General features: G+C 44.6%; 2 protein-coding genes and 4 non-coding genes across 6 annotated transcripts.

Moving 5' to 3' along the window:
• Window positions 1–320: 320 nt before the first annotated feature.
• trnH-ATG lies at window positions 321–389 on the bottom strand. The gene has a single exon. It is a non-coding gene; the product is annotated as a tRNA-His (tRNA).
• A 10,351-nt stretch (window positions 390–10,740) lies between these two features.
• Window positions 10,741–11,091, bottom strand: rps13 (ribosomal protein S13). The gene has a single exon. It carries the CDS (start codon window positions 11,089–11,091, stop codon window positions 10,741–10,743), a length of 351 nt encoding a protein of 116 aa, YP_009414542.1.
• An 8,124-nt stretch (window positions 11,092–19,215) lies between these two features.
• On the bottom strand, window positions 19,216–21,489 carry nad5 (NADH dehydrogenase subunit 5; one part of a trans-spliced gene, as the record gives it). Coding sequence (YP_009414541.1) covers window positions 19,216–20,430; window positions 21,259–21,489 — 1,446 coding nt within the window.
• A 184-nt stretch (window positions 21,490–21,673) lies between these two features.
• On the bottom strand, window positions 21,674–21,748 carry trnP-TGG. Its single transcript has one exon. It is a non-coding gene; the product is annotated as a tRNA-Pro (tRNA).
• A 76-nt stretch (window positions 21,749–21,824) lies between these two features.
• trnF-GAA lies at window positions 21,825–21,898 on the bottom strand. The gene has a single exon. It is a non-coding gene; the product is annotated as a tRNA-Phe (tRNA).
• Window positions 21,899–22,255: 357 nt separating this feature from the next.
• On the bottom strand, window positions 22,256–22,343 carry trnS-GCT. The gene has a single exon. It is a non-coding gene; the product is annotated as a tRNA-Ser (tRNA).
• Between the last annotated feature and the right edge of the window lie 2,401 nt (window positions 22,344–24,744).

Genomic DNA, 24,744 nt, shown 5'->3' with positions numbered 1-24,744 from the left:
GTAATACAATCAGACTCTTTACACCGGTTAAGGCCTAGTAAATGCTTGATCCCTAGGACGTAAACAAGATGCCCTAAGGGCTTAACTCACTGACTGGAGTCTTAGTTCGCTCTTCTTCCAGCACTCGTGCCTGCTTAGGCGGGCATGTCGGCGGGTGCGAAAGTCGTGACATAAGGGATAATCGAGTCTTTATATATGAAATATAAGAGTAACCAACCCCAAAGAGGGCAGGCAAGAAAGGAAGCAGCTTAACCACGAGAAGTTGGATAGACAACCACTCTCCTAAAAGGGCTATCCTCCCATCTATATGACCATGGTCTTGTCACGAGCTGGACTCGAACCAGCGTGCTCCAGAATCATGATCTGGGTTTCAACCTACCGATCGTGACTTTTGCCGGTTCATCGAAATCTTCAACAAAAGGCAAGACTAACGAAGGTAGACTACGTCCGGGGTGGCCCGGAGCCACAAGCTACTCTTTCTTTAACCCGAGAAGCATAATCTTTCCTAGAAAAGGACTATCACTATGCTTCCGAGCCACTATCCTAAAATTGCAAGAACTCTTTGTTTTAAAAGCCGAAAGGCTTCGGATTTGACTCCGCGCCTTTCCAACGGTTCCTCCCCTGTGGTAGTTCGGGTCTAGGGCTTGAGCGCCCCGCCGGTCCCAATCCCCCTCTGGGTCCAGAGGTGCCATCTGCCGTATAATTGACACCTTCACCTCAAAGAGGTCTTCGGCTTTATACCTTGTTAGTGCGTAATCCGCTAAGGTATGTAGTAGCTTAAGCGATCGGAATGAATAAAGCGAAGTTTTTGGAGCGTAGCGATATGATCTTTCTATTTAGCAATGAACGATTTAGGTTCTTTGTACATGTACGTGGGGTTCATTGATACGGGGAAGGTTGTCTCCACCATAACTCTCGTAGAAGACTTACAGCCTTAGCGCTAGTTTTTCCTTCTACGGTCTGTGATGGAAGCAAGAACGGAGCCTTCCATAGACTTAACTCCACCCGTTGTTACGGATTAGGCTTCAGATTGATAGAAAATAATACGATCTCGGGCTCGCTCACAGAAGAACCCATCATTTGAAGCGCACTCACAGGGCCTATTTCACCCGCAGACTCACAGCTTAGGGCTCCTGCTCGGTTGTCCACGAATCAAATTGATCATCGAAACTAGGTCTTAACGAGCCAAAAGCTTCGCTTTAGCGATTACATACGTTTAGCTCCCTCTCTGCAATAGAAGTCATCTCCAACAAAGCAGCAAGTCCCAATGCATGCTTTTAACAAGACAGATCGGGAAATGGTCTTTCAGAAAGATGAGAATGGTGAAAAGAAGTGGAACTCACTCGAATAGAGAGAGTCTAGGCTCACTCACAGGTCAAGGGCTAGTATAGCAAAGAGGCTTTCAATTCCCGCAAAGCAAGTAGGAAAGGTGCTTTGTACCTCACTTCGCTAAGCTGCGATAATTGTACTGAAGCTCTCTTTCCAACGCCCGCCGATCGTACTACTTCATTCTTAGTCTGCTGACCAGATACCCCACCAATAATGAGCTAAGAGCCATAGCAAGAGATATAGCCTTGCCTTCCGGCTGAGTGAGCTCATTGGCGAATCAATTCATTTGAAAGAAAAAGTTGGGTCTAGCTGATTTCCGAGTTGACCAATGATAGATAGGAATGGCAGAACCTAAACGAGCTAGGCTTCGTTAGCCTTAGCCTGTTCTCCTTTTATAAGCAATTCTTAATGCCGCTCGGGCTCCCAGTGATAGAGGGCTCTTGGAACAGATGATAGTTGATCTTACTCAAAGAATCTAAATATAGAGATATGCTTTATACCAGTATACAGCAAGAAGAATGTCAGCCAATTAGCAAAGATCAAGCGAACTCACTCAACCGTACTAGACCAAAGACTGAACATTAACATACCTATAAATAAAAAAGACCAGGCAAGAAGAATGTTCGCCCACCTGGCCTTGCTGTCATGTTCACTGCTACTGACATATGAGACATCCCTAGCCTGGTGTTCTCTCCCATTAAGAATTCATTAATTAAGAAAAGAGCCACACAAAGAAAAGAGACATATCCGCCGATGATAACGAGAGCAGTACCCATAGCATCCCTTTACTAGTAAGGGGAGTCATCACATGGACTGATGATCCAACCCCATACCGAAATTCCCTTTTGATTAGTATGTTACAAGTCCTTCTTTTCCTATCCAACGTTCCAAAGCAACCAGCATCAGAAGATCTTTATATTATAGGTCAACAGGGTAGGTTAAATACTTTGCCGGACCATTTCTTTCTTACATTTTCGAGCGATAGAAAACCCTAGTGGGGATAGGCCTTATGAGGGTAAAAAGAGCATTTCTCTATACTCAAGTTTGCTTCGGAGGTTAGACAACTTGAGCAACGAGGCCTTCTTGCACCTACCCTGCGACTAGTCTACTAATCGCTTACCGGGAGTTTCAAAACGAATTCAAGATTATCTTGATCTCTCTATCATTTATGATGAATAATTTCATATGTATGATATAAGCTTAGGTGATGATATTATAGACTTAGGAGGTATACGAACAGTGACTGAAATCAAGATGGTTTTATTCAATATAGTCTTAATGGAAATCTTTGATCGTCAGTTTGCCAAAAGGTTCCGTGGGATAGGGTTTTTCTAGATTCATGAATGAGGTTTTTATTTCTACTAGAATGATGCGACCCTCTAAGATTTCTAGTAGGAGTTAAGACTATCGCTTTACCTTCGCATCTACGGCATCCTTTATATCTATGCTTTTTGTCTTCAAGTCAGACTTGTATCTTTCTCAGTAGTGGATTGTGTGCGCATCCTTTTAAAGGAGTCAGAAAAAGGCAAAGAAAGAATTTTCTAGTATATTCTGGATTGATCTGCGTAGGGCAGGGGTTAAGACTATATAAGGGCCGGAGAAAGCGAAAGAATTAACCCCCTTTACTTACTAAGAGACTTTCGAAAGACCAACTCTTTCCAGTACTAGTTCTGGAGTCAAGCCAGCAAAGAAAAGACTTATTATAGGTCGATCCGGCCGTGGACTTCAATCCTGTTAGGAGTTCGACTTTCTGTTCGTTCAGTCGCATAAAAGGACTTCTCTTCGTCGAGTAGACACGTCAGCGGGTGGAGGTTCACGATAGGTGGAAGTATTCAAGAGAACTATAGAGCGGAATGCTTGGAGCGAGCCGAGCGCTTTCCAAAAACTTCGCTCCGATCGCTTAAGCGACTACGTACCAAAAGCTCATCGAGCTTTAGGGAGTCAACTACCAAGGGATCTAAAAAAAAAGGGAAGTAATAACTTGCTGGCTTTACTTGCTTTGCCTTCAAAAGAAGTTATGGTTACACTTCCCCTTTCTGGCTCGCTCATATCATAAAATCACTTTCTTGACCTGGCCGGGGCCGGGAGAAAGCATTAGCAAAAGGAATAGGAATGCCTTCAAAAATAGATTACACAAGCGCTTAGGCAGGACCCGTATCCACCTTATACATAGACCTTAGCATTCTCAATAGCTGCAAGGGGTTACCTTCAAACTGCAATAGGCTGAACTGGGAATATCTTCTCTTCACTGGAAACTGGATCAAAGGCTGTAAGAAAAAAAAGATATCTCTTTCTAAATTGAATTTATATAGAGCCTTAGTACCAGGCACCAGAAAGAAATTGACTGGGGGAATAACGCATACTTCCTTCACTCAATCACTTAGGAATGAAAAGCGCTTCAAAATGTTAGACCCTTAGTAAGCAGAGGACTGAGACGACAAGAGCCCTTTTCTCTTTGCCATTTCCCTAGCTTTTTTGTTTCCACTTGATTATTGATGGAGCTGGCTTAAAAAAAAAATGGTTTAGACCCGCCCAAAAGCTTCGCTTAAGCGACTTCATACCAAGAGCTTTATTCATTCCAAAAGCTGCGCTTTAGCCAGTCAACTTCCTGAGTCCATATTGATTGACTCTTTGATAGATGTAGCAATCTCATCAGAAACTCCACCAACATAAACACTGCTCTTAGTAAGATTAGCTTCCAATCCAGAAGCAGAGGAAAATGGATTAAAAGCAGAAAACATCATGTTTACAGAAATAGGGTCAGCTCTAGCAAACAATAACAAGTCGTCTGCAAACATTAGATGTGTAATTTTGAGCTTTTCACATCTAGGATGGAAGTTGAAGTTAGGATCCTCAGTCATATCAACAAAGCATCTAGACAAATATTCCATTCCTAGAGCAAATAGGAAAGGAGAGATAGGATCGCCTTGCCTAAGACCTTTCCTGGCTGGAAAAGGAGGGCAAGGTTTCCCATTAATAAGAATAGAGTAAGAAACGGATGAAACACACTCCATAATCCAGCTGACAAACAAGTTAGGAAACCCTAACTCATGTAAGACAGTTTCCAAGAAGCTCCATTCAATGGAGTCATAAGCTTTCTTCAAATCAACTTTCATCAAGCATCTAGGAGAGATACTCTTCCTATTATAACCTTTAATAAGCTCTGTAGCCATTCTAATATTGTCAGCTATAAATCCCTTTTTTTATTCTGCTTTCTTATCTTCCTTTCTTCGAACCTTTTGGTATGTATTGTCCCCTAACTATAGATCAGATCCACCGGACGAGAAACTCAATTCCGCACTGCTGCTGAGTCGTCGGACTTATCCAAAAAGGGATTTTTTTCATTTCTTTAGATTGCGTTGAGGGAAATCTACCAAAGCTAGGCAGATAGATAGACTCCTTTCCCGCTGCTAAGAGAGAGCAAGAAACAAAATAAAATGATTGTTTTTTAACCAGCGCTCTCTTTTGAGTATGCAGGTACTAAGAATCCTCTCACTACCAACCAGCAGACATCATCTGGCTGGGTCTTGCCGGTATCAACAACGAAAAAAAAAACAAAATAGAAACAGCAACTAACTATGGCTCTTGGCCCAGACAACGTCCTAGGCGTAGAGGAGATCGGAGCAACAGAGAACGCCTAGACGATGTTTTTCTTCCTGGGCTGCAGTAAGTAGATCGAGAGGTCGTTCCGCCCCTTGTCCCCGAATATTGGTAATATGTTCTCATACAATGTTGCTCCAATCTTACCTAGCTGGCGAGCGATCCCAGTTCGCGGCAGAGAACAAGACAACAAGCGAGCGTACCTTTGTTCGCTTCTTCTCCACCAAGCACGGAAGTTTAAGGATAACTGTAGGTCGGTGGCTACCTAAGGAAACTCCGATTCGATCCGCCCCCCGGCTGGAAGGCATCTACCTCATCACGATCACAAGGAGAGGTTCACCATGATGGGGGGTACTTTATTTTCCCTTCCAGAAAGAAAGAAATTCATAAGGGACCATCCTTTTGTTGCGGCATGCTCTTCCAATTTACGGATTAGAAGGGGGCCTCAGGCCTTACTTAGTCCCGCTAATGTAGGGCTAAGTAGCCGCCTTTTGAATTGAATCTTAATAAGTAGTCTATCAGTGGTGCGAAGCGTTACACGCCTTTTCAGTAAGGGAGCGAAAGGTTAGACCTTAGAAAGTAAGCGAACAGCGGTTCTTCTATGTAGGTATGGTGTTATCCCTGGACTCTTTTAACGTCGAGTGACTTCGTAACCTTTGCGTAGCGTAGTGTAATGAAGGCTACGCACCGACGCTCTCTTATCTATTAGTCTAAGCGTCTTCGCTAACTCGCTCGCCTATTATACTATACCCTACTTCTACATTAGCTTGACAAGCTGCCCTTCCTCTTGATCTGAGGTGCGAAGAGAAAGATCTCTTTTTTATGACTTCAATTTCTGGATTCCGGCCCGGAAAAGTAAGCAAGCAGAGCCCTATTGATGAATGAAAGAAAAGGTTTATGAGTCCTAGCCCTATAAGCCCACACCTGTGTAGAGTAGATCGTTCAACACCTGCGGCACAAAGAAATTTTTGACCTATTGGTCCTAGTATCATAGGCGACCGAACGGCCGCCCCCTATAATTACTAGACCAACCTGCTATAATAATTCCATAAACACCTAGCGAAGATATGGCAAACAAATAAAGTAGCCCTATGTTCGGATCTGACAATACCATACCATAATCAAAAGGTACAACGGCCCGAGCAACCAGACTTAGCATAAATGTAGTGACTGGAGCCATTCTAAAAAGGGAGAAATTAGCACTACTTGGTGAAATAGGTTCTTTTAGCATCAATTTCGAACCATCTGCTAGAGGTTGTAACAATCCGAACGATCCCACTACATCAGGACCTTTTCGACGTTGCACAAAAGCCATTACTTTACGTTCAGCTAGCACTAAAAAGGCTACTCCTAGTAGAAGTGGTAGAATTATTCCAAGTATTTCAGCTGGAACAGCTATGTACGTTTTCGATTTTCTATTCACTCATGATCTGGCCTGGTCGACCCGATCATGATATTTGACTCATGATCTGGCCTGGTTGACCCAATCATGATATTGAAGGATGGGACCTTTTCTCGAAAAACTCCGGATCTCGATAAAAGTGGAAGATGGTGCAAGATCGAATCTCTTCAATCGAAGCTTTCGGCTTGATTCCTTTTCGCGAGTTTTCGCTAGGAATCATCATGTCGATTGCTTTCGTTGGAGAAATCAGTGGCGTGGTGAGCGAAGTGCTTCCTCGGAAAAATTCGTTTTGGATTCGTGGGATGTAATAGCTAAAGCTATGCTTTTGGGATGGAAAGGATTTTCCATTTTAGTTCTTCACACTTTTCCCTTTCTTTGAAATTCTTCGCTACTTCGTGCCTCTACTTCAATGAAAGCTAGCTCCTACTCCTCCTGAATCCTCGTTGGTCTTTCGTTCGTAGTGCGAATTCTATAGTGATAAAGCTCACCCCCCCCCCTTTAGACGAGAAAGCCCTCTTTTACATCCTCTAGACAAATCAATATAAAATGCTACAACCCATTGTTGTTCTTTTGACGATGAAGCACTCCAGTACAACTAAAGTAACCTCTATGCTTCGTCCCCGGTGCGTAGGGCCGATCCCCGTGTGCTGGAGGGACGACCAGAAAGTGTGTTAAGCATATTCAAACAAAAGAAGCAAAAAAAGGGAAAGAAAATGTAAAGGCAGCAAGGGGTTTCGCCTTCGAATTGAGTAGTGAGTCTTCTTTCTACTCGATCGAAACTTGAATCGAAAGTAGACTCACTCCGCTTAAAATAAGGTCTATTTCTATCTACTCGATCTATGAAGGAATTCGTTCATAGAACGCTTTTTTAGTCGACTTTTTGAAAACAAGCGTACGGGATAGACCCGGAAGAGGAGATTGTACCAAAGGAGACCCGTAGAAGCCATACCCTTAAGAAGCTTACCCAACGCATCGCTTAACTCCTAAGATAAGAAAGGAAGACTTCTTCGATAGGACGAGGAAAAAGAGACTATTCTGATGTTTGAAAGTTATCTCTTTCCAAAAGCTCTTCGAGCTTTAGCGAGTCAACTACCATAAGCTTCTAATAAGCGACTTCATACCAAGTAGCGAGTAAACAAAAGCTTCTAATAAGCGATTACATTCCGATCGCTTAAGCTCAACTTCGAGCTTTAGGGAGTCAACTACCTCAAAACTTCCTCTCAAAGCAACCTTAAGCAGAAAATAGAATATATACCTACCCCCTACCAGTCTATAGCTTCGCTTTTCGTTATCCTCAACAGAAAACCCCGGCCGAAGATTAGGGCTATACCCTCCATCTAGAAAGGGAGACTGTCCCCACTATAGAGGCAAGCTTTAGCTTGCCGGTCGGGCCTTACTATAACCAACCTCACAGATCCCACTCAATCTTTTACACCAATGTATTGTACTCTCTCGACCAGGTCATCATAAGAAGCTAAATCTTTAGAATCAAAAGGTTACCTTTGGATGTTGTCGTGACCGCTTAAGCTTGGTTGATTTTGTCAGAAAAGAAAGAGAAAGTTTCGAAAGTTCATCGATTAGTACACCTTCGGTGCTGGTAAGGTCGGGACCGTGGTCGTCCGTCTCCGGTTTGCCGGCCGATAAGATCTCTGAGATTGACCAGCCAGCTGGGTTGGTTTGGTTATTCTTTTCTATTGAAAAGGGGTCAGCTGTCTGCGCGAGTCACCTTCTTCTAGGCTCCGCTGGACGACACGGCATTCTCATTTAAATATAGGCCGGCCGTACTTGTGATGGTTCCCAAGGATCCAATATGACCACTTAAGTCTACGTTGCCACGATATTGTTCTATGGAAGCGGGCGGGCTCTTATTCGGCCCGGTTTTTGGTGTCGTAGGGGAGGGATTGACCTTTTTAACGCATATTCAGTCGTACCGGCATGGCCCCACTTGTTTTCGATCGGAGCATCAGGCAGCGCAACCCGGTTCTACTTGACTAAGCCCCGTGCTCGTTTAAGGGGGGGAGTTTTACCAAACTAACTTTTTGATAACAAGGCAGAAGCCCTCGACCCGACATTCATTAGTTTCGAATGAAGAATGAAAAGTGCCCTGCCCCAGCAAGCACCTACTCCTATAAAAATGAAAAGCGTGACTTTACTAAACAAGCAAGAAAAGCCCTTTCTATCTTATTAAAGGAGTATCTGACCCAAAATCTTCGCTTACATTCCGATCGCTTAAGCGACTTCGTTCCTCAAAGCGAGAATTTTTAAGTTGGTAAAGACCCACCCCCTGTTTCAGTCAGAATGAGTCCCCGGGACCCCGGGACATTGGCTTCCGCCAACAGTGAACTATTAAGGATCGCATCCCGCGCATATTCTACATTATAGCCTGCAACTAATTCAGCTTCCGCTTCTGGGAGATCAAACGGAGCTCGATTAGTTTCTGCTAAACAAGAAATAAAGAACATAACCAATACGGGGAACAAGGGAATACCAGACCATATCTGCTTTTGCGCCATGACAATCTCACTCGAATTACAAGGACCTACACATATTAGTACAGTATACCGGGGTCCCCGGCCAGAACCACACGTGCAAGTTTCCCTGCATGTGGCTCGTCCGTGCTTTACGAGACGCTGCCTGTGACTCAGCATGGGATAAGAGGGCGGAACTGCACACTTTCGTGTTCAGAGCATTGTCCGAGTGAGTAGGCAGCGCCTACCAAACAAAACTTTCTTGAAGAGGCTCAACTGGTTCCTTTTCGGCTAAAGCCCCTTATTTAGATGTTGGGGTCCAGGAAAGTCTAGGTTGGCTCCCAGCTCCATCTCGGCCGGCATCCTGCTCTCGAAGGGTTGGAGTCCTAGAGCGAACTACTCATTGCTGTGTTGTCCCAACCCAAGGAACGTAGTCGCTTAAGCGATCGGAGCGAAGTTTTTGGAGCGTCTCGCCGCGTGAATTTTGGGGGAAGGAAAGCGGGGTTGACAAAGCAATCATCGGGGGCGACAGGAGTGCTTTCATCAAATGATGCATGTGGGCTGAGCCATTCCCAGCCCAATTCGTCTGGTCGAGAAGAGATTCGCATAGAGACTACTGCTATCCGGGAATAGATTTATATGTTAGCCCGCGGGGGCGGGCTTTCCTATGGTAGTCCCGCTGCGGCCTCTGACCGTCCGTCCTGTTTCATCTGGATTTGGCTATACTTGTATGTAGCCAGCCATGTTAGCTCCACATGAGAGTTTAGCCTTTCGAAAAAAAGAACTCATCAGTCAGCTCGGCCCCTTTCCTATTCCGCTTTGCCGCCTATTAAGAGAATAGGTGTCCCCTTCAAGTTTCTTCATCTATACCAGCTGCCACGCACGATCCAATAGGAACGATTTCAGCGCCCCTCTCTAGGATAAGAAGCAGAATGCGCTATCACCTACAGCCCTTTCCTCTGCCGGGGACTTCCACGAAATGAAAACGGGCGGCATCGTCGTATGCTCGACATTTGTTGCCCTGGTTTTCCCGGAGTACTCCTACGGCCGATCTGTCACCCAACTTACTTAAACAACCTAAAGGCTTGGCCCTGTCCCGTTTGGAGAATGACCTCTTATGCACGGCTTAGTCAGTTATTCTCTTATTCAGATAAGAATCGCCACTTTTCTGAAAGCATGGTTCTTGCCTCCCCCCTTGGAGCTCGTCCATTCGTTGGGTGATCCCTTGCTCTCACGTTCGAGTGTTTGCTCGTCGTTTAGGCCGGTGAGTGGGATTTCTGCTCATTGCAGTCACCTCCGGGGTTCTTCGCACCTGGATAGTACCAGGACCCTTGTGCCCCGGCCTTTGATGAGAAAAAGCTGACCGCTCGAAGCCCGTCCTATGACCCAAAACAAAAAATGAGCCTTGCGACGAGACGCGGACATTCTCCATGCTGCGGTTCCCTCCGGTCCGTTCCCGGGTTGGGTTAGGGGAACATCCGAGCGATTGCCTTCGCGGATCAAAACGCGCTCACAAGGCGCACAATAAGAATAAGACCTATAGATACTTCATAAGGGACCATTTGAGCTGCAGATCGTAATGCTCCTAGAAAGGCATATTTCGAATATAGAGGTATGTAGTCGCTTAAGCGAAGCTTTTGGAGTGAAAGTTCCCAAAAATCAACGAGTTGATCATATCCTTCTATGAACCGTACGAGCACGTCCTCTGTCACCCCCACCGCGCTTACGGCTCTATACCCCAACCAAACTCGCGGAGGCCCCAGGTCCTTTCTATTCCTCGGTAAGCGAACCTTAAGAGCATGGGGGACGGTATCCGCTTTTTACTTATGGAAAGCATCTCTCTTTTGTCCCTCCTGACCAAACCCGAAAAATAGAATTCAGTGAACTATTGAAGCTATCAGTATGATTGATCAGACAACAAAGGCTTCCGGTAGACTTCTTTCATTTCCTAATTTTCTTACGACAAGTCCTAGCATTAGTATGAGTTCGTTGACCGCGTAAGGGCAATCCATCTTGATGACGAATTCCACGATAACAAGAAATAGAAATTAATCGTTCGATGTCTGCTCGTTCCCCCCTCTTCAATTCCCAATGAACAACATGATCTTGACCTATCATTTGTTCAATTTGGTCGATCTGATATTTAGTTAACTCTTTTATCTTAATGTTATCACTGATACCTAATCGATAACAAACCTGAATGGCTTTTTTAGGTCCAATTCCATCAATTTTTGTTGAGGCAATTTTTACTTGTTTATCGTCAACTAATCTAGCTCCTGAAATATATGACATTCTTGATCCTTCCCTTAACTAGTCTTCTAGGCTGGAATCATAAACGGCCTGTTACTCCTAAAGCTGGATCCCCTCAGCCAGCTCCTTTTATTCTCTTCGCTTGACTCCCTTTTTCTCTTTGTCATGCTGACGCATTAGACAATAGAGTCTGCCCGTGGCAAGCAGACTTCTTCTGTACCATCTCAGCCTTGCCCCTATATCATTTTTGTCAGGGCGCACCTTGGTAGCTGTTAGAAGAAGCCGCACTAGAAAGCGGAAGAGCTTTATTTCCCAAACCAGCCCCATGACTGTAAGAAGAATAAAGAAGAGAGGAGAAATCCAAGTCTCTTGTTGATGGCCGGAAAACAAAGCGAAAAAGGAAGTCAAGCGAAGAGAATAAAAGAAAGAGATAAAATGGCAAAAGCCAAAATTCTGACATCACCACAGACCAATTTCTTTTCTCGCTCCTTGTAGGCGGAGAGGCATACCGAAAGAAAACCCTTATTCGGATTCGAACCGATAACTTAAGCCTCTTTCTGAAGGGCGAACGGATATACTTGAATGGGTTAAGCATATGCCTTTTGACACAAATCAAAATTGATCGATCGAGCGAAGGCTTGGTTCCTACCTCGCTGCACCGAGGGAAGCCTTTCATTAAAAACCTCTTTTATGTATGATTTTTGGAAGATTTCTCCTAAAAGCCACTTTTCCAAAAGCTTCCCTTTAGCGACTACATACCTTTCATTCATTTAAGCGATGAAATCAGTAGGAAAGTCACTGAACACTTTATAGATATCTGTCTTCCTTATAAGCTGCATGCTATCGGAGAGAGAGCAATGGGAGGTTCAGTCAAAACAAAAGCATTTACCACGCACTCAATGCAATGATCAAGCAAGACGAATCTCTTTATATACGCAATTTCTATAAGAGCCTAGCCAGCCCGTCTCTGCAATACTCTGTATGTGTAACAAACCACTTTATGACGAACTAAATTGTTCGTGTTTCTTTCATTTTATTCTCCCAATCCATTCACTGAGTTACTTACGGAATCGAAAATCTTTCAGAGGTTCGGCTTGCTTCTTTGTTCTTGGCTACTGCTTGGTTAACTATTGCGAATTATTAAATGGTAGAAAGAAATCCTTCTTCCTTCCCGCATCGCGTCCTAGAGGGGCCGCTCGGACGAAGAAAGTCGGGGATAGAGTTCGAGTGAGATAGATTTCGGAACTTTCGAGATGCTTCCTTGCGAAAGCCAACGGAGTCTGTAACTCAACCTTCTCACCCATGGGAGGATTCCATATTCGATGAAAAATTTCATTCCGATCGCTTCATTCTTAATGCTTCGCACTAAGCGAGTAAACAAAAGCTTCGCTTTAGCTATTACATCCCCTTCCACTCCATATCATTTTTCGGGAGCTAGAGGAAATGTGTCTCAGGTACATCAATTAGTAGGTATGAGAGGATTAATGTCGGATCTACAAGGACAAATGGTTTATTTACCTATTCAAAGCGAAGGACTATCTTTAACAGAATAGATCATTTCTTGCTACGGAGCCCGCAAAGGAGTTGTGGATACTGCTGTACGAACATCAGATGCTGGGTATCTCACGCGCAGGCTGGTCGAAGTAGTTCAACATATTGTTGTACGTAGAACAGATTGTGGCACCATTCGAGGTATTTCTTTAAGTCCGCGAAACGGTATGATGTGATGCCGGAAAGATTTTTTTATCCAACCATTAATTGGTTGTGTATTAGCAGACGATATATGGGTTTGCGGTGCATTGCCCCCCGAAATAAAGATATCGGGGTTGGACTTGTCAATCGATTCATAACCTTTCGAACCCAACCAATATCCATTCGAACTCCTTTGACTTGTAGGAGTACGTCTTGGATCTGTCGATTATGTTATGACCGGAATCCTACTCACGGCGACCTGGTCGAATTGGGAGAAGCTGAAACGACAGCGCCTAGGGAATCATTAACTCACTTGTTGTCCTCGGTCTTGGGTTTTCCTAATTAACCCCCCAAGCCAGCCCCCATGAAACTGGCTACTAGCAAACCCACTGAGACACCTCAAATTACGACAAGTGTAGATCGAAGGCATAACCATGCAGACTCTGCGACCCGATGCCACTACAACTCTTTTGTTGATCCATTGTCCCCCCCTTCTTCCATTCCCTTGGATGTGCCCTCAATACATAGTGTTGGCACGAGAGATAAACCACCATAAAAACTCCCATACAAAGACATAGGGGGCCCGGTAAAGCGCTCCATTTCTAAGGTTGTTCCTCTAAGGGAGGAACTGTCAAGACCCGTGCCTTGTCCCAGCTGGAATCTTTGAGTCTGGATGAGGAAGGTGTGTTTTATGACTTTGTAGCTAATCAAGGAGAAGGGGGAGATGACTCAACCCTCTGAAGCTTGCCTCTCTGTAAGCTCAGGTTCTTTCTTTCTCTTGTTTTCTATTTTTTCTATTAGAGTATGGAATTGCCAAAGGGCAAAACACAAACTCTTTCGATGTGTAGTCCGGGATCTTGTTAGAGACCGTAAGCCCGATATTCTGGTCATTATAGAACCGCGCATCGGTGGCCGCCAAGGTGATACAGTCTCTAGGACGATGCAGAGGTAGAGTCAGTTCCTTTTTTGGAGTTCAACTCCGAGCCGGTAAGCAAGACAAAGCAAGTCAACGTGGGGTCAAACTCTCGATGGCCATAGACCTGAATGGTTGGAGTGTGCAGGATCACTCCTGAGACTTTCTTCCATCATCTAAGGATAAGGAATCCGGGGGATAAGGGTTCTAGTTAAATAAAGTTTTCATTATATCGAATAATAAGTTAGGCCTGTAGTGCTCCAGCGATGGGGTTCCTTACTGGTGCTTAGAAGCCCCCCTAACTGGAGATGAACATTCATATTCTAGATTCCCTCCTGGTTTAGCTTATATATGAGAAAGACCTGCGGGTGAGCGACTACCTGTGATAGACGAATTCGCTCCTACTTCTTAACCTTCCTTTCTCGCTTAGCTCTTCTTTCGTCAGATCCGGAAGAACTAGAGAACTGAGCTCTTACCAGTGATTGGTAATAGTCATTAAAGGGAAGAAATCTGCAGTTCTGTTTCGGTACTCAAGTTACAGCGCTCGTAGAAAGAGGTAGGTTATCAAAGTTGACTTGCTTAAGCGAAGCTTTTGGGAGTTTACTTGCTTACTCAAGAGAGTAAGGTAGAATGGAGCGAATTCTTCGAGAATCTCGTTCAGAATGATTTTGTAGACGATGCTAGCTTTTTATCAGAAACCTCAGGTGGAATAGTTGGCTTTTTCTACAGCTGCGTATGCGGGCTTATTTCCCTTATTCTTTCCATGGACTTGGGAAGATCGGTTTGCCGTGAAGTTCCCAACATCGATCCACGCTATGATTTGGCTTCCCACAATGAGAGCAAACGGGCCGGTTTAAGCCCCCTTCAACTGCAAGCACCCTGGCTTCAGAAAAGACTTTTTACCTCTCTAACCCCTACCCTAACGAGTAGGAAAAGAGATCGGGGGACCCGATGTCACCTTTCTTATTTTGGGTATGGAATATCTCTCAAGATGTCTTCAAAGCTCTTCTGCTGACCCTAGATTCCATTTCCACCCAAGATGTAAAAAACTGGACATCACTCGCATGATGTTTGCAGATGACCTGCTATTGTTTTCCACAGCTGATAAGCAATCTATACAGATCATTTTTGTTCACTAAGTTCTCTACTGCTTCAGGCTTGGAATTTAGACAAAAGCAATGTGTACCTTGCTGGGGTGCCTGATAGAGAACAAGATAATCTGAGGCATGGGCTGGGCATGGCTACAGGAACCTTTCCATTCAAGTATCTTGGTGTTCCTCTTACTACTAGGAAGCTAAGTTTCACTGACTGTAAGCCACTAATTGAGAAAACTGTTGCTAGAATAAGAAGCTGGTCTGCCAAATATCTTTCCTATGCAGGCAGAATACAGCTGATTAAATCTGTTCTTTTTGGCATACAATTGTATTGGTGTCAAATTTTTGTGATGCCTAAAAAGGTCATGAAGGAAATACAAAGAATTTGCAGGGTTTTTCTTTGGACTGGGGGTGATGCAGGATCTAGGAAGGCTCCCATTTCTTGGGAACAACTTTGTTTACCTAAAAGCTGTGGAGGGTGGAATCTGAAGGATTTAGGTATTTGGAATAAGGCTGCAGTCCTTAAACATTGCTGGGCTCTTGCTTTGAAACAAGACAGGTTGTGGGTGAGATGGATACACACATACTATGTGAAACAGAACAATTTTTGGACAATGCCTGTTCCTAATTACTTGGTCTATGAGGAAGATTTGGCATTGTAGATTTTTCAGACTGCTGGAGGTACAGAACAGTTCAGTACAAATGGGAAGTTCAAAATTCAGAAAATGTACAAGTTTCTCAGACTCAAGTTGACTGGAGAAGACTAATCTGCAACAGTAAAGCAAGCCCTAAGAGTACTTTCATTTTATGGCTAGCAGTTCAGAACAGGTTAGCTACAAAAGACAGACTTTTAAGTTGGAATTTGAACACTGCTGGAATCAAGTAGTCTGCAGAATTTAATTTCATATTGCAGTTAGATGTAATGAGGAGATGAGGAGCTGTTTTGTATAGTTGTGGCTTGTGGGGCTTCCTCAAACCTTCCTAGAAGGTGGGGGGAAGTTGTTACCACTGTAAGCCTAGGTGTTTTGTTGTTTTGGTGTTTGTAACTTTATACTTGGTAAATAATACAAAACTTTATTTGCAAAAAAAAGATAGAAGGGATTTTATCTAGTAAGACCTAGGGGAAGAAAGCCTATCAGTCCTGTCACCATCCCAATGTTATGTTTAACAGCTAATAGGATATGCTTTAATAAGATATACCTTAGTCCTGTGAAATACACAGATATGACTTAGTTCCCATTGCCAAAGAGGGTAGAATGAATTTCATCGTATAACTACTATAAATATCCTTACCATTCACTTAGGTATGCACATCTCATACTTTCTATGAAGGGATCCTCAATAAGAAGATCAAGGCAAGGCGCGGCAGCCCTCAACAGGAGGAGTGCGACTCTGCCATCCTTTTGTCCTATTTGCTTTCAAAGAAGTCAATGGCAAAACCCGGGATATGGATTCATTGAGTGAGAATTCTCCTTTATCTCGGCATAAGAGAGGAGGGAACCATTGATGCTATGATATCAAAATGAACTACGCTACCCCTACTCAAGATCAAGAGATGAGGGATGTAATAGCTAAAGCTATGCTTTTGGATCGGGCTTTCATTTCAAATAAAGCATTCTTACCCTATCTCACCATGGGAGTTGAGAGCCTTAGCGTATAGGGCGTAATGTCCTTAAGCTTCGCTTAAGCGATTATATACCTGCTGGCCAAGTTCTACCCTTTCTTGCTTTCCAATCTCGGGTTAGTTTTCGTCTTGAAGTCCTTCGGCGCACTGCCCTACTTTTGTCCAGTTAGGAGAGGTGCGTGCAGAATCCCTATTTCCCTCGAACGGTTCTCGCTTCTCACTCAGAACAGAAGTTCGAGGTTTAAACCCCCGAGTTGGCAACAGTCGAAGGCTAAGTCCTAACCACTCTTTGAAAGTAAGCCCACATTCGTCTAGAGCGAGTTACATACCTGGGCCGCAGCGGAAAGTACGTAGTTCGCTGGTATAGGGGCTTGCTTTAGCCTAAGCAGCCAATTTGCACTCTTTGGCACTCATCTCAGTCTCAAAGGCGGGCGCTAGTCTCACTCGGAGTCAGCAGGATCAAGGGTTTACCTTGCCGATATTCTACTTATTTTCTTGCTTTCTCGGGAAATTTCGTATCGTAAGTAAAGAGAGCTCCCTGCCCCTGGGGTATAGGGTATAATGCGGCCCTTTCTTTCCAGCTTTCTTTGCTAGGTCCAATGTTAGACGAAGGTGAGAAGTGTTGGGAATTTCCAAAGGGGTCAAGGAAGGTTATTGTACCCGCTGAAGGAAGAAGACTGATGGAACCTGGGGACATAGACCAGGAAACCAAGAAAGATGGAATCTCCTAAACCCGATGTCAAGCGGACGAATGAGAAATTGTGAATGGTTGGAGAGAGATCACAGGAAAATGCGAACATCTGGTATCAAATTAGTGAAATACAGAGGCACTGAAAGTGTGAAAGCTTTCTTGTGGAAGATGTCTCAATCATGTCGAGAATGTAGGCTAGAGAGGGAGCTCGGGGATTATATTCACTGGGCTAAGTAGACTTTCTGAATAGGGTGGAGGCTCTCTCTAAAGAAAAAGGACGAGTGGTTTTGTAACCGAAAGTTATAGGGTTGGATAACTAAGTGTGCGAAGGTGGATGGCTTTTTCACAGGCACTAAAGAGTTTGAAGACGACTCCATTTCCTGACTGATGAGATTGAACTCAAGGATGAGAAGTCCTAAGGTTGATCCCGAGCCCGAGGCTCTGAAAGAGTCCTTGCTCAATTCAAGATCCTTTGAATAAGACTTCTGTCACTGACTCCTTCGAAGTCAAGAAAATAAGAAAAGAGGTTAGTTTATTTATGTACTGAGGCAAAAGACTTTTTTTAAAGCAATGAAAAGGATAAGTATAAGTAAAGAGAGAAGATGGGAAGTCAATCCAATAAATTGAAGTTGCATGCCTTGTATGAAAGGCTGGGTCTGGTCTTTATGCAATGAAAGATTTTTTTTTGTTCATTCTTTGACTGCTCTGAAAACCCGAGGTATGTAATCGCTAAAGCTCTGCTTTTTGGGGGAAAGGACCCGATTTGAGCTACTACATGAATAAAGGACTGAAAGAAATCCAACCTAGGCTACGGATAAGAAAGGTAAAGCTCGAAGAGGCATTTCCAAAAGCATAGCTTTAGCTATTACAAATCCAAAAACTTCGCTTTAGCGACTTCTTCTCCTCTGAATCGTATCTACTTTGTTCAGGATTTCATTCCAAGAACTTCTCTACGCCTCGATCAATACAATATCTTCCCTTCCTATGGCCGATAGAGCGCTCTTCAAGTAAAAGACCATTCAGTGAAAGTCTAGCTGTAGGAAGTATAGAGTGGTTTTCATTCTATGGAACCAGAGATCTTCTAGTTTCGGGCGGGAAAGGTAAGCCTAAATAGGGCCTTACTTAGGGAAGGATGCTCATCGAAGATGAGGTACCCCAGCTAGAGCTGGGGAAGGGCAGCTGCTATTTTCTTAGTTACGCAATACCCCGTCGTCTTCTTCGCATCCTTCTCACAGAAAGAGAAAAGGAAAGAACCCCCGGTTCTAGACCTGGCACCGCTGCTCCTTTTCTCTTGTCTTGGGTTGGTAAAAGCGGAATCCGCCGATTCAGGAAAATCGAACCAGATCAAAACACTGTCGATGGAAAAACTTTGCCGGAACGTCAACCGCAAACGAAGGATGGCCAGGCCCCGGTTCCCAGGGTTAGAGTATTCCCTATTATGAGCCTACTCAGATCAGAACTAAACTAGTTTATTTTCTTTTGCCTATCGGCCGGCCGGCTTTAAGCAACCTTCGCATTTTCTGCTGAGATCCCAAGTCTCCAAGTGGGCCCTCTTGGCCACTCACGACCTTGGCTTTTTAGAGAATCCCGCTCCTGTGTCGTAAGACTTGTAGCTTGGCAGTCTACCGGGTGGGTTTGTTTCTCTTTCCAGTTTCGAGTGTCTTCTTGGATAGTTATAGCGGCCCATAGGCGCGAGATGTACCTTGTGGGGGGGGCGGCGGTCCCCTGGACATAGTCCTTTTAGGCAGTGGCCGTTTAGTCCATGGTCCATTGGATGGTCGGTGCAAGGCCAGAAATTGGAACACATTGATTCCGCTCGTTCCCGTCCTTCGCTTCAGGGCCCGTCCCTCGGTGTGGTCAGTACTCTATACTGTCGGGCAGCGAAGCTTACACTTGTTCACTAATTATTACGGTTCACCAGGGCCTCTTTCCTCCTCCCTTTTCTGCTCACTCGTAGGGGTCTGGACCCCCACAAAGGGGGAGGGAGTCGACTGAACATCTCAGCCATTGGCGGGAATTTCGCCCACATCCGATCCCCAATTCTTCTTCACCCCGGATGGTCGTGTTGAGTGAATTGTGACCTCGTACGATCGTGTCGGGTGAGCAAGAGCCCCTTCGTCACAGTCTTTACTTATGGGCTAACAGGTCACACTTTGGCCAAGTATCCTACAAAGAGACTCCCGAAAGCCAGAAGTATTAAAGGAATGGCCATAGGAATGGGCGCATCATGACATCGTAAGATGTCTCGCCCGAATGAATTAGTTGGTACTAGAAATGTTAGAAAAAGTAAACGAAAAGAGTAATAAGAAGTGAAAAGGACAGATACACTTCCCAACCAGAAAGCAAAGTTCCCACTAATGGTATACTTAGTGTAAGCGAGCTCTAAGATAACATCTTTGGAATAAAATCCAGTTAGAAAAGGAAATCCAATTAGAGATAAGCTGCCCATGAGCATCATGGCATAGGTAAAAGGGAACGAGGAGGCGAGCCCCCCCATCTTCCGCATATCTTGCTCATCCGACATGGCATGAATCACCGAACCTGCACTCAGGAATAGTAATGCTTTGAAAAAGGCGTGATTCATTAAATGAAAGACGCTAACCGAATAGTTAGAAATGCCGCAAGCAAAGATCATATAGCCTAATTGACTGCAAGTTGAATAAGCTATGACCCTCTTTAGATCGTTCTGTAATATTCCTGTGGTTGCCGCAAGGAATGACGTCATAGCTCCTGCAAAAGTAATAACAATTAAAGCCGTAGGTGGGTATTCAAATAAAGGGGAACACCTTGCTATCATGAAAACGCCAGCTGTTACCATAGTAGCTGCATGAATCAAAGCGGATACAGGAGTGGGACCCTCCATAGCATCGGGTGACCAAGTATGCGATCCTATCTGTGCAGATTTTCCAACAGCACCAATAAAAAGTAAAATACAAATAAGAGTTATGGCATTCAATCTCATATTGCAAAAAATCCAAGAATTTCTAGGGGCACTAGCACAAGCAAAAATGGTAGAAAAGTCTACTGTTTGAAAGAGAGTAAAACAACCCGAAATCCCAAGAGCTAATCCAAAATCACCTACTCGATTGACAAGCATAGCTTTTATAGCTGCTTTATCTGCCTGAAGTCGTGTAAACCAAAAATGAATTAACAAATATGAAGCAAGACCTACTCCCTCCCATCCCAAGAATAATTGAAGAGAGTTATCTCCAGTCACCAACATTGGCATAAAAAAAGTAAGAATGGATAAATAACACATAAATCGAGGGCTATGCGGATCCTCAGACATATATGAAATAGAATAAAGATGGACCAAGCTACTTATGAATGTAACCACAATTAACATTACTACGGTCGGGCTATCGAACACGGAGTCAGAAGTGAATGACGAGTCGGACCAATCTGCGAATCGAGCGAGCTACCCTTGCGTGCAATGATGTGGTGGTGAACCTCTCATTCGAATTCAGTGCTCTCCGAACCGTGCGGGAGGGTTTCCCATCACACGGCTCACCAACTTGATTTTCTGCGGAAACCTTATATCCAAACAGGAAAAAGAGGTACGGTCTCGCTTTCCTTTTCCACTCAAGTGTACGGCATCTGCCGTGCTTAGGCCCCTTCTTCCCTTCCCTAATGAAGTAGTCCACCGCCCTAGTAGTATCAAATAGAGCGTGCAGGCTTGCCTCTTTTTTGAGTGGGTGATTCACTACCGAAGCGAAGAAAAGGAAAAGGGGGTACTACGAGCCCTCTGCCCCACGCATCTAACCAGCTCGCGTGGTTCACCGGTTCCACCGACTAGACCCTTAGAGTGATTCAGTCGATACAGAGGTGCGCTTGAAGTGGGGGGTGTGCTGCCCCTATTGGGTCGGGCTCTTCCCCATAAGGCCCCACCGTCTGGGCATAAGCGCCCTCTTGCTACCCATATGCGAGGCGCCGTCTTAGCCTTCCCTGACTAGGATCGCTCCCACACCTGTAGCGTTCGTGATCGGCCTCCTCAACTTTGTATCGATCGAAAGGCAGGGGGGTTTTACCCCAACCAAGGGAGTGGTTACGTCCAGTATGTCCTCCCTTATTCCCGACATGCTATGGTGCCCCGTGGTGGGTAGGAGCGGGTCGAGTCCGTATCGCCGTGGAGCAACAGCCGCGTCCGGATCTGATCTATCTACCCGGCAATTCATCCGGTGACTTCACGGTCGCCAAAGAAGCCCCAAGAAGCATCAAACATTTCCGATGAAATCCATGGAGCAATTCTTAGATAGCAAGCACTAGCTCCCGGTGCGACTTCATAAAAAGCAATCAAAGATAAGATCGAAGAGAATGAAACGCACGTAGTAGTCACTATAGCGGTTCCTTCTGATCCTAGAAAACGTCCGAAAAAACCTGCTACGGAACTACCAAGCAAGGGTAAAAAGACGATAAGTAAATACATAATTTCGAGTGTGATCAAACAACCAAAAATCAGACAATGACAGAGCGGCGAGTGATAGATTGATCGACGCCCGAAGAAGGCTCGACCAAAGAAATAAGTCACAAACACCGACTCGAAAAGAAGTCTAATCTTTTGAAAAATGTGCTTTTTTTCGTCAGCCTTATAGCCTACGGGTCTGTGCACATCAAGGTGACAGGATTCGAACCTATGGCCCTCTGTACCCAAAACAGATGCGCTGACCAAACTGCGCTACACCTCGTTTCACCCTCCGAAGCATATAGATCTACCCGATCGATCAAGACTCGAACCGAACTCGCTCATCCTTTTCCTTCGCCCGCTTAGAAGTGGATTCGAACCACTGACACAAGGATTTTCAGTCCTTTGCTCTAACCAGCTGAGCTACCTGAACCACTTTCCTAAAGTCTGTTTTCTTCATCGAATAGCGCCCTACACTTTCTTCTTAAGCAAGAAGAAAGAGAAAAGCCCTTTCAGTTTCAGTTAAGGGCCTTTTCGCTTGTTCGTAAAGCTTTCGAGCAGCTCTTTCGCCGCCTAATCTCCCAACATGCTCAAGAACCGAGAGCCGTCCAGGTACCTACCGGCCGGAGGGAGCTTGCTTATAGAAAGAAGATAGGCCGGTAAAAAAAAGGCGCAACGGGCTCTCTGCTCCTAGTCACTAAGTAGTGCTATTAAGTCCTCCGGGGGACTGGACTCCACCAAGGGGTTCGGTTCTTTCTCTCACTTTCGCCCGATCGTTCCACTTCCGTGCCGGAGGAAATGGGATTCGAGCCCATGATACAATCTTCTTGTATGTCGATTTAGCAAACCAATGCCTTAAGCCACTCAGCCATACCTCCAAGTTGTTGATCGGAATTTTATGCGCGGTAGCCCGAAGGGCTATCTGATCCGATCAACTGCCTAAGCCGTAGCGCGCTAGCACGCGTACTCTTTCTCCATGAGCGAGATTCTCTCTGGAAACCAGAAAAAAGGAACTGCCTTAGCATCCACCACCAAAATCTTCCACTCGTAGGGCGGCGCCTTCTTTTCTATGAACACTCTACCACTGAATGATGAAGCCGGTCTCCGCCCCCGACCTGATTAGGAGAGAACACAGGGTTAAGCCAACCCCTTACCCGCTTTCATTCATTTCTCTTATTCTGACTAGTCAGAATAAAGAGATAGCCGGGGGAACTGGACTGTGACTCTTCTATTACATTACGGAAAAGTCCATTCTCGTCATGATCGATCCACGTCCTACCGTAGTGCCCGGAGAACCAGGCTTGCTTAGAAAGCTAGCTTACTAAGGTCAAATTCACTTAGAAGATAGAGTATGGAGAAGGCTTTTTTAGTTGATTGCACGAGCTAGCCTGCAAGTCTTCCGCTGACTAATATCCCATCGCTAGAAAGCCCAACCGGTAACCAAAAGAAGCAAGCCGGCTTCGGTAGTGGTAGTAGCTTCAAAGGAATTGGTAATATGTCTTGAATAGGAAAGCTTTCATAATGTATGAACTCAACCCATGTTCAAGAGCTTGAACAATGAAGTGAAAGGCTTTACTTTATAACAATCAATCGAACGGCTAAGGCCAAGGTAAGGGCCTGTTCATAATCCCTATTCAAATTACTTGCTTGACTGATTAAGGTGGCTTTCCTCTTGTTGCAGTCACTGTGGCTCTTGCTTGAGCCTGGAAGTAAAGAAGGCACAGAGGTGAGAAGTGTTTAGATTATAGATACGTATGAAGTCGCTAAAGCGCGTTAGCGCAACTCTCCAAAAGCATAGCTTTCGCTATTACAACCCTTTTATGCGTGGAAAATGAATCAAAGCAGTTCTCCCTTACTCTAAGAAGTAAGCAAGTAGAAACTACCTCGACCTGCAGGTCTTCTAAAGAAATGGTTCTTGTTTATGCTCGTATAGCATAAAAAGGATTCATTGGGGGGGCCATGAGAAATCCACTTTGTACCTTCCAAAAACTTCGCTTTAGCGAGTAAACAAAAGCTCCAAGAGCTTTATTCATACCTTTTTATTGATAGCAAAGGAAAGAGAACTCCGCCTTCTCCTTCGGGGGATTAGTTAGAGGACTTCCTTTAGCTCTAAGACTAGGGATCTAAGGAAGGTTATTTGGTGGGAAATCCAGCAAAGCTCAAATCCCACTGTTAGAACATCTAAAAAAGATGAGAGCCTAGCAATTGGTCTTGCACACTAACTCACGAGTCAACCTAGGAAAAGAACAGCTTTCCAGCCTTTTACTCCTCAAGTCAGGAAGTGGTAATAGCAGGCAATCGATGACTTAAATGACTTTCTTAGAAAGATTGCGTAAGGCTAGATCTCTTCAGGGTTCCCTCTCACTCTCTTTCGGCCCGAAGCCGATAGGAAGCAATGCTTCAAGTCGCTGAGGTGAGTTCCGAGAGAGCTAGGCTCCGTCCTACCATTTCTTCAACTAGCTTACTCTTTGAACTCCTCCCTTCGTCTTACCTAATTCCAGATATGGATTAACTGCAATAGCTATAGGGTGTCTGCGATTAATCAGTTTTTAGCATTAATTAGTCTTGAACTCTTAATTAAAGCACTGGAAGGGATTCAGGTGAAAGAAAGGACTGAACTGAGGCTCCGACTCCGAGTGACTGACTACTATCCAATCTAGAAAGAAGAGCGATCTTCGACCTTTCCTATTGTTGGAGAATAGGTCTACTAGTTCCCGATTCCATGTGAATGTATCTATATGAACCTAATCTCTCTCTTCATTCTTTTTGAATTGTCCCCGCTTAGAGGAGCAGGACCCCTAGAGTTGAGAGACGTAATAACGAACCAGCATAAAAAAAGACTTAGAGTCCCATCTCTATGCTTTTTGGCCCTTAGTTTCCTTTTGTGTAAAGCTTAAGTTATATACTTGGGGAAGACGTCCTTCTAACTTAGAATGAATGATGCTGCTCCGCTGCCACTGCTCAGGAAGATACCTTTATTAAGAGATTTGAGGCATCTTTGGGGAAAAGCAATTCTGACTCGGCCTCTGGCCTCGAAGTTTACCCTTTTCACGTTCTCCATACTATTCAAAAAGTGAGTGAATCACTTCCAACTGAATAAGATGGGATTGGAATCCCTTTTTTTAGAGTCCACCATGGCAAAATCATACCCAATGTGATAGGAGTACCTAGGCCCCTGGTTAGTAGTTGTTTAGCTCTATTTCCGGCCCGAAAGAAAAAAAGCAGTCATGAACCAAACCCCAGTTTTCAGGCTCTCATGAAGCCTTAGGGCGAAAGCAA

Source organism: Spinacia oleracea, mitochondrion, assembly GCF_020520425.1.
Source record: "Spinacia oleracea mitochondrion, complete genome".
NCBI lineage: Eukaryota > Viridiplantae > Streptophyta > Magnoliopsida > Caryophyllales > Amaranthaceae > Spinacia > Spinacia oleracea.
Note: the sequence above shows the minus strand (reverse complement) of the source record. Positions and strands in the feature narration are given on the sequence as shown.